This window comes from Augochlora pura, unplaced genomic scaffold (genome assembly GCF_028453695.1).
Source record: "Augochlora pura isolate Apur16 unplaced genomic scaffold, APUR_v2.2.1 APUR_unplaced_28, whole genome shotgun sequence".
NCBI classification, from domain to species: Eukaryota; Metazoa; Arthropoda; class Insecta; order Hymenoptera; family Halictidae; genus Augochlora; species Augochlora pura.
The window spans coordinates 3,012-13,563 of record NW_027582988.1 but is presented as its reverse complement, the minus strand read 5'-3'; the positions used below and the strand labels follow the sequence as shown (position 1 = coordinate 13,563).

General features: G+C 40.6%; 1 protein-coding gene and 1 long non-coding RNA gene across 2 annotated transcripts; both read left to right on the top strand.

The window, feature by feature from the left end:
• Positions 1-1,445: 1,445 nt before the first annotated feature.
• LOC144477667 (uncharacterized) lies at positions 1,446-2,258 on the top strand. The gene is made up of 3 exons (XR_013495255.1): positions 1,446-1,562; positions 1,641-1,767; positions 1,840-2,258. It is a non-coding gene; the product is annotated as an uncharacterized LOC144477667 (long non-coding RNA).
• Positions 2,259-7,112: 4,854 nt separating this feature from the next.
• LOC144477666 (uncharacterized) lies at positions 7,113-7,443 on the top strand (the record flags this gene model as incomplete). Its single annotated transcript, XM_078195401.1, has 1 exon — positions 7,113-7,443. A coding segment is annotated over exon 1 (257 nt), but the record flags the coding sequence as incomplete, so codon positions are not given.
• Between the last annotated feature and the right edge of the window lie 3,109 nt (positions 7,444-10,552).

Sequence of the window (10,552 nt, the reverse complement as noted above, 5' to 3'; positions counted from 1 at the left end):
ATAAGCTCCCTTATTTAAGACAATAATAATAATAAATAGAAAATGTTAAAGCCGAAAATAGATAACGCGAACGAATTTAATTATTTTGTAATTTAGTTATATAGAAGGAGGGCTAACGCAATTAAATTCCTGTAGAAAATGCGAAGTATTAATATATACATCCTAACTATGTAAATGTAATATAGAATTAACAAACATGTGGTCATTATAATGATAATATGGAAAAGAATTTTAAATAAAAAGGAAATAAAATTTAGAAAAATGAACAAAAGTGATCGTTGAATATTATTCGATTGACCACTGCTGACCTTTAGGTTCACCATTACTGACCCGCAGGTTCTCCATTACTGTCCCCTGGGGTGACCATTGCCGACCTCTAGGATGGCCAGTGCTAACCACTGGAGTGGACCAACGGCCACTTTTAAATAAATTTGTGTCGTAATAATAGTACGTTGTAAAAGATCAATTCCTCGATCATTTTGCAGTAAAATCATTGAATCTTGTAAACAATAAGCCTAACTAATAAATATAACAGAAACTCCTAACTGTAAACCTAACTATAGTAATCATATCTAGCAAATCTAACAGTAATTCTTACCAGTAAACATAACTCAAAGAATTAACGAACAATTCTTCGGACATTGTCCACATTAAAATATTATACAATGTTTTACGTAATAAAAACTTTGAACAATCACTTACTACATGACGAGAGGACGAGGCATCTGCGTCGTAGTTCGGGAACAGGAACAGGAAGTAAAGGCAGCCATTTGCAAATTCTACTCACGTAGTACCTTGATCTGTAACAGTAGCAAGAAATTCTATTAAACGCAATTGCAGGAAAATCCGAGCTACGGTTTACTATAACCCTTAAATAGTGTAACAATTTAAATATTTTAGCAATCTAAATATTTCTGGAATTTATATATGTCTGCAATATGAATAATCTAATTGAACGAATAGTCGAATGAGCGATTATACGAATGACCAATTTCACAAGTGACCGATTCGAGAAATAACCGATTAGACAAGTGACTGATTAGACAAATAACTTATAATACATACGACGGAATAGCCGAATAATCAATTAAACAAACGACCTATTAGACAAACGACGATTTACAAAATAATCGATTAGACACGTGCTCGAAAAATCAAACGATCGATTCGACAATGTCCGCATAGCAACTGACCAATTAGACAAATAATCGATTAAACAATTGACAGATATAATAAATGACCGATTATCAAAGTGTACGAATAGTTAAATAACCGATTAGACAAGTTAACAAGTGTGCAGGTTAAATATTACAACGAAATAATACCTTAGATTCGGGCGATCGGCGAGAAGCGTCTCAAACACGACTGTGTCACAGCGCAGTCGCGAACTCTCTGTCATAGCGCAGACGCGACATTGAACTCGGCAGCGCCAACTTCACAGTGCCGTGTAGTGGTTGTTACGATTTGAAAGTTCTCGCAACAGATTAACGATTGTCCGAATTATTTCGGGCACTGCGACACAACGAAATGGAACAAAAATATTTGACTGTGCAATTCTGTCGGTGCGTATATTGAATCGAAATGTTTTCATTAGTAACTTTCTTATTTCGGGTTTCTTAATATTTCGAACAATTTCGCAGGTTAGAAATATAAACGAGCATCCCACTGGATATTTTACTGTTTAATTTGCTGATGAAAATAGCGGTTGGAATATGAATTATGACGTAATTATTCCAGTATCAATGTTTCTACAAATTGTTGCTGCCGGTAAGTTTTGTTAATAAATTCATAACTTTACAATATGCATAATTTACAAGGATTCTTTTTGTCAATTTGTAGGAAATTATACTTGTTGCTGTATGAAATTGATACTATTGTGCACTCTGTGGCTATTTTGCAATAGATAAATAGTCAAAGTGGTAAATAAACGAATATCAATTGTACAAAGATTTTTCTGATTTTCAAAGCAGCAATGTGACTGATTTAGAATGCAATGTTTAAACAATTATAGCCAACGGAAGTCGAGGTATGGAAGGATATTTGAGGTATGATCGTTTAGAAAAATGCTTTCGAGGTGTGAAAAGTTTAGAAGCTTCGAAGTTCTGAAGTTTTCGAAGATTCTGGCGCCATATTTGAAAGACTCGTTTGAATGTACATATGCGTACACAATACTCGATTCTTGCTAACAAACTTAACCTAGCAATTACTATAATAATGAGTCAGACTCGTGACGACATAATGTAGATACTGTACTAGAACATTTTGTACATAATTTAATATAATATAACTGCCAAATGTTTCAATAAAGAGAATTAAAACTTGAATCTTTTGTCATTAGCATTTGGTAATAGAAATGTAGGAAAACAACCAGGAAAGAAAAATATTCTCGTTCTATTAAGAATATTATTAATGGACGAAAAATACTAATCGACAAAGTCCTAAAGGAAATCGTAGTGTAAAGGGTTAACCTTCTTAATTATATAAAATTCCACATTAGGGTTTCAGTAGTAGAAATGAAGTATACAGAATATTCGATTCTTGCTAACATGTCTGCTTCTCGCGAACAATCGGTAACGTGGAATGCGACACAAAATGGTAACGGGTATTTACAACGTCCTAAAACAACAATAGGAAAACTCATAAAATATAATGTTTATACAAGTCCTTTGTTACTTCTGCTGAGTTAGGAATAGTCGTCTAAAGATATTCATAATAACAATTTCAATTCTATAGCAAATTCTTTCTGTTTTATCGACTTCTCTTTTTAGCTCTTCTGTGTTATTTCGATCGCAATTTTCGCTCGATATTGCAACGTTTCTTTGCACAGTACATGGTGCAAGTCAATAGATGTCACGTTAGGATAATTACCATACTAATTACTAATTAATAATTATTACATCTTCAGTTTATAGTAAATTATATTACTATGAAATTCTAATGAGATTCACAGAGGAGTTAGTACTCCATTTTATGTCTCATTTTAGCATTAATATTTAAATATTGGTAGTGAACGAATAATGTATTATTTTAATTGAAAAGTAGGGAATAACGTCGATATTTAATGTGTTTTATTTGAAAGCTATTTAACGATTTTTATACAATATTATAATCTATAGGGTTTTCCTAACGAGAGTTGGAACTTTCGAATATAAAAGTTTCATTTCGTAACATAATATTATCTCATCTCTTGGATTTCAACAAATCCAATTAAATCCCTCAAATTTACATACATAATGGTCAGTAAATTACCATATTTATTTATGTATTATAATATTACTGGGCGTACCTAGCTTTATTATATATTTAACATTTTTTATATAACATATGCTCGTTCCTAAGTATTAACACTTTACGACATATCATTATATACTGAAATATTGACAATGATGACAAAGTCATCACTTGTAACAAATAGACTGTAATTATTCCTACACCTAGTTCTCAAACGACTAAATTAAATAATACAGTTTAGTCCATACGAATTAATATCGATAAAAACTTCACTAAAAGAAATTCTAGTAAGTCGCAATTCAATTATATCTAACGCGTTATTTTTAAACAATTATTCGATTCTCTCAGTAATACCTTCTCAAAGCACATGCTGAGAGTAATCTCTCACACTATACAATTTTTATCCTAACTATCCCGATCGTGCAGCTAACGTTGATGAGCGCGCGTTCGCCACCGCATAATCGGCGTCGGCCAGTATACGCAAATAGTATCCTCATTCTATTTTGACGCACGCGTTACCGAGATATGGTCGAACGGGGCGCACCACCACGTGGGCTTATTGAAAGTTCGAGTTTTCCAAAGCGCAAGCCCGTCACGCAAGTTTAGGTTCGCTCCGGCACGAATCGATGCTGTACTCCGTCTGTTCATTCATCCCTATCCGAAATAACTTCGCATTCGCCCGGAATACCACCGTCGTACTCTCGCCTCGTAATAATCTACGGTAATCTACACCTTCTTTAAACGATCCCCTAAACGCTCTTGAAATCGAGAAGCCAGCCTCTGGTCGATCCCCATTAAGCTTTCAAACGTCTCACCCTACAACATCGTCAACCCCTCGTGGTTTCCGTAAAAAAGTCTAGTCGAGTAAACGAGCACGAGGCTGGTAAAAGCGTCGGAATCTGCTAAAGACACGAGAACACGAGTACCCTCTCGACGATGGTAACACGATACCTCTCGGTCCCGGATCGCCCGGCTGCAAGGAAGGCTGGCACTCATCAAGGTCCCGGGACCGACAGGAAGAATCTAAGACGACGACGATGGTACCGTGACACGCAGGAAGCAATCCGCAGCGCAGACGCTTTAACAACAGAGGCGCCACGTGCATGTGTGCGCGCCGCACTTGTACGGATCTGGGGGGGGGAGAGGAGCTCTCCGTGGAAAGGAGAGGCAGCGGGTTGACAGACGCGAGAAAGAGAGAGAGAGAGTGATAGAGTGAGAGAGAGAGAGGGGGAGAGAGTGAGGCATCGGGGTAGCAAGAGAGGGGCGAGTGTTGGCGATCGGAGGAGAGAGAGTAAGGGGTGGGCAGAACGCGAGAGAAAGTTGGTACGGTGTGCCGCAGTACGGGGTGGCGAGCTGAGAGATAGCTGCTAGAGATTGCTGGGGGATAGCTGCTGCCCCTCGCACAGTGGAAAATCCGCGGCGAGGACACCCGCCACGAGCTACGCCGAGAAGTTACACAGGGGACGATAAGCTCGTCTGTTCTCCGCCATTTCCATCGCCACCGAAATCCTCTGTGTGTCCTCTGCCGGTCGATCACGAGCTTTCGGGAGACCAGCTGACGCGGTTCAAGGACAGCCCCACAGTTTCCCCGGTTTCTCGAGAGAAACGGTTCAACCTCGTTGCACAAGTCGAGCGTTGTCGCGTTGCACGAATCGAGGGTCGTTGTTGCGTGTGCCGAAATGCGTGGGGATTCTACATAGTGCACCGCGGTGTCAAGGTTAATGCGGTAACGTGTCGATACGCCGGTTTTGCCATTCGCGAGGGTGCTTGGATAATCGAGTCGCGTCCAGTGGAGTTTCGCTTGGGATCAGCTGATCCCAGCAGCGTCGACGGGGAGTCGATGAATGACTCGTCCAGCGATGCTGGTCGATCAGCGAGTGGTTCTACTCGAAGACGAAGTTCGCCGGACATTGAGGAAGCTTTAGTGAGGGATGCAAGATTTTACGTGGTTCCAGGATTTTACGTGGATGCAGGATTTTCCGTGAACACAGGATTTTTCGTGAGGACGATATAGACGGTAATGTTCCATTATCGACTGCGCTACCGACGAATCGTTCATTGTTTACACGAGGCTTCTGTGTCGGTTGAAGTGGCTCGGTCGGCTGCTATCGGCCAGGCATTTGACATTTCCTAGACGAACTGTATATAGACCTTATATACCAAGAGGCTTTTTATTACGGGATCGCGGTTTAGCATCGGAAACAGCCTTGGGACACGCTCGGTTCTCGCGTTGCTGCTGCTCCTGCGAGCACAGATCGGATCGCGGAGGATTTCCTGGCATCGATCGGCACTCGAGAGCCTGTCACAATATTTGCGGCCAGGCGTTTCGCCGCCTACAGCTGGAACAATTTTTCAACGATCCTGACCTTCCACGTTGACCTCCGTCGCGCGATTTAATCCGTTCGAACTGCCGTATCGCGAAGGGGAAACGCGAATTTATCGCCGGGCTCGTTAAGCTCGCGACGATTACACACGGATCCTCCGCCTGTTTATTCGTCGGACGGCATTCGCGGATGATACTGCGATAACAGAGCCTTGGGAAAAAGTCGTCGGCGAAAGCGCGCGGATTGGAGCGACGTGGGAAATCATGTGTCCCGAGGAAATTAACGATCGCTGGCACGATCGTCGTTGTTCGCTGCAATTTGCGCGAACGATGGGTCCGCGTCCCCTAAACACGATGAACACCGTCGTGAAATAGATCACGCGCGATCCTCGCGGCTGTTATGCTCGCCGGAATCGATCGCGTCGATCGATCGCGCGCGAGACGAATTATTTTTTCAAGTTGAATTTTTGATATATATCAAACGTAGGCGCAAGGCAAACGCTATAATCGCAACGCTGCTCGAAAGCCGCTTGTTTGTTGTTTGTTGATATACACGAAAATGTTAACTCGTGCGTAACTTTTTGAACAGTTCACTTTTAGATTATCTTTGATATCGTAGCCCAAGAGAAGAAAAGAGATAGAACCCCCTTGAACGCCGCATTTGTCTGAGATTGATATCGCCAACGAGAGTTCCCACGTTCTAATCGACGTGAACAGCCTCGTCGACTGCTGATCGACGGTGCATTTGTAAGGCGAGCTCGGAAGTCGTCGGCTATTGATTTCGCACGGTGCATCGTCTTTCTTTGATTGCCGATTAAGTACAGCATCGTTGCGCAACCTCGGTACGAGAGCACGTAGAGGAGAAGCACGACAGCGATTAGAATCTAGACGAGCTCGTTAATCGTCCAAAGTGCCCCGATAAATCGAAATATCGAGCCACGATAGTCGTCGTTCGTTCACGGCGAAGACGATTTTCCGGAGCGACGTTGTCTCCCGTTTACCTCGCCTCAGCGCATAATACCCGTTGCTTAGGGCGGCGTGTATAGAAATTGATGTCTCAGGCGTATCGATTAGAAAATACATCAGCCTCCGGAGGCGGGCTCGTTCGCCGATCCCGTTAATCTCGTCGCGAAGGATCGCGTTCGATGAACGTCGCTCGGCACGTGTCGCTTCGGGACGACGTCGATCGCCGATAAAAAGGAGACGGAGAGAAGAAGGCGGTGGGAAGAAGAGGGTGGTGGGACAGTTTTGCGGCAGTTTGGTCCGAGCATCGTCGAGCAGAATGGAGCGGGATGCTACCGCGTGTTACCGGTACGATCTTATCGGAACGATCGGTGAGCCGTTCGAGTACGACGACTGGACGCACCGTATTCCCACGAGGTAATTCGCGATGTGACTCGACACCGTGGATCGAGGACCGCGACGATCGAGGGGGGAGGGCGGACACTGACTCAGGACAAAACGTAGATCCGTGATCGGTAACGCGACAAAGTGAAGTTTCCACCGAGAAAGAAGGATCGCCGGGCGAACGAGTCGGCGTTCCGTCAGCTGTTCGCCCTGTTCCAACAGCGGAAGCCTCGGGATCCCTTGCGAGGGCAGAACAACGCTGCCTCGGCGGTACCCTTGCTCGACATGGGCGCCAGAGCTTGGGATTACGAGGCACTGCCGGAGCTACACACTTCGACGGCCGTCACGCCGACGTCCACGCCGCCGAATGCCCAGCAGAAGGTCCACTCGCCGAGGGTCTACTTCCAAGCGGAAAATATCGCCTCGACGAGGAGACGGAGCAGCTCCAGGCTACTAGCGCCGCAATCATCCTGCAGGAGACGCAGCAGAAGCATGAGCGCGTGGAGCGACCTGTCCAGGTCGTCCTTCAAGCTGGACGAAAGGTATGTTTTAAATTATTGTCAACTGGAAAATATTTCTACGATTATTTTATCACGAATACTGAAAAATGGGCTTTTTAATTTTTTCGAAAGCCAACTGGAGTTTTTTAAATCATACGACTCGTTTAACTCTACTTTAATTAGCACTTATTCGTCCTTGATAGAACTGAATAATTTTTATTTACCATATTATCTTTATTCGAGACTTTGGTAATAGAAGAATTAAATTTTATTTGAATTTAAAAGAAGTAAATTATATTCATATTTATTATAGTTAACATAGTATCTTTAACACAAGTCTAACTCGTTATTATAGTGCAAGAGGTTAATGTACGTAACGCTATGCATTTTATATTTTTATATAAAATTTTATATTAAATTTTATTTTATATTTTCCTCGCCTTTCTTCAATCGAAAATATGTTCGGGAATTACAGCAATCGATTTCATTCGATATCTTTATAGCTGTCGTATAATACTCCTAACAAATATATTTGCACCGTGCAACTATTGAAAATATGGAAAAACAGAAAATACCGAATAACAATATTTTATCAAGATATCAGTTTTCCAAATAACGAAACTTTTAATTTGTCGAGCGTTCCATTATTTTATTCGAGATTTAAAAAGCGACGGAACGAATTTCAATAAATTCGTAACACGAGTGCGAAAAACGCCGCTTTTAATACCAAAAAATATTGTAAAAATATTGTAAAAATAGATTAAAATCGTGTCACAAAACGTATCGCGATATAAAGATTTCCAGCGAGATCATTCATCTCGTTTGACGTCCGACTTTGTTACTAATTGGATCAGTCGTCGAGATACTTCAACTTTCGACAGGTCCGCGAGATTTGATAAATTATATGAAATTGCACTCCGCGTTCTCTTTTTATTAAGTTATCTTCGTTACATCTCCGTGGAAATCCTCGTAACATCGAATCTCTATCTTCGTTACACGGCGAAACGCGCTCGCGCGGAAGTTTGCTGGAACTCGCAACTCTCTGTCTTTTACGATAGTTGATATTGTTCGTCTCCCCGCAGATTTCAAGCGGAAACAAAGCAATATTTGCGAAATTTTCCGCCGACTTATAAGAACTAATATCGAAACGAACAACTGCCACTGTTTCAACAATAACTATTGTAGATAGCATTCTCGTAATTCGATTAATACGTTCGCGCCAACGTTAACCCTTTGTGTGTTAAACTGTTCCTATAAAAATGATTTTGGCAAAGAGTTAAAAATATAAAATTAAAGACTTTTATTAAATCGAATTAAAATTGAAATTTCCATTTCTTGAATGCATAAAATTCAGTATTAAAATACTATAAAACTCGCGAAAAAGAGACTATGGAAAAGTAATATATAATATTCATAATATAACCTAATAACAACCTAGTAATATTATAATCGCGATTAAAAAAGCAATAGTAATATTGTTAACATAATTTTCGAAGCATTCGTCTCGCATAGCCTACTATTATTTCATTACAAAGTGTTGCATCATGGGAACAAGACTCGATAAAATAATTTATTATTTTACATGCATTTCTAGCAGATTAAAAAACAGAAATTATAAATCTGTATACTAATTTACGGTAGACGCTATTTACCAGGGCAATAAGCCGGGTCTGTTTAACCCACTTTCAAAGTGTACGGATATATTGCTATCCCGGCGTGTGATCGCGGTGCTTTGCTAACATGTAACAAGATATATTAATATCGCGGCTCTAAAGATGAAGTTACAGCAAGACGCCGGTTGATGCATCGCCGTGAACTAGAGAAACGGACGCGGCACGTGCCGAAATATAATATAATATCGTACCGTGTTATAAAACTTTCGGCCGAACATATATTTATCGATACTAAAGCGAACATTTTATGTACTCGTAGAAATGGTTTCATGCTTCACGGTTGCTGCGATATTAAACGAATAGCAGAAGAATTTTACGCCCAATAAAAAGGCCCTCGCAATGGGGAAATGTTTGCTCGACGCTGTTTTTCTTGCGACGGCGGAGAGAGAGAGAGAATAAAAATAGTGGAGGCTAGATTTACGTGTTTGATAATCAACGCCGTGAGCGAGCATGTTGCGCATAACGAACTTTAACGAAGAAGAATTTCCTCGCGTTCATAAGTTGTACTATGAATACTGGTATTTTTTAATCTCGCGACTTCGCCCTATCGTCGGCCGCGGTCTCGTAAAAATTGCAGCGCCGCGGAAATAAATTAATGAATCGAGAAGTTTAGATAAATACGTCGTCCCGTGATTTATGGTGTACGATAATGACGCTCTATCTGCGAGAACCGTGCTCGAAGCGTCTCGAATTAAAATTTCATTTCGCGCGATTCCCGTCGACATTCAATTTTTATTCGACTGACATTTTTTAACGACGCGTAATCATTTAGTTTAATCCGCTTTTAAACCTAAAGCTACTGGTAATCGTATAAATTGTTATCAGAAGTCTCTATCCGAATTATTCGCCTGTTTCTAGCAGCGTTGATATAATTTCGACATGTTGTTGCTACGTAGAAATTAATAAAACGGATTCGTTCGTTATAAAACGACACCGCGTAAATCTTTAATTATTAGCGATTCTGCGGATAATCCGTACACGTGATTGTCAGTTTATCGGAAACCAATTGTGACCTGAATTGGGCACCATCGAGAAGCAGCAATTACGGATTATCCATCTTCTAGTAGAGATATACGCGTACTCGCGGCATTATAACGTAAATAATTCAGTTGCAGATGCAGATGTATCTTGATTATAAGGACTCAATTATGGTTCATTGTTCCATTAGATCGAGCTAACAATTGTTTTAGGTGAATACGCGGAACTTTTATTTTGAAAGTGACCAGGTACCATTTTTTGAAATATCGAGCTGGCTAGTTTAATATTTGATTTTTGGAGTACCTTTCATTGCATTTTATTCCATTTTTAATATTTCATTCCATTTTAGTCTATTTTATTACATTTTAGACCATTTTAATCCATTTTATTTCATTTTATTCCATTTTATTTCACTTCGGTACATTTTATTCCACTTTATTCCATTTTATTCCACTTTAGTCCATTTTATTACATTTTCTTACATTTTATTAAATTCTATT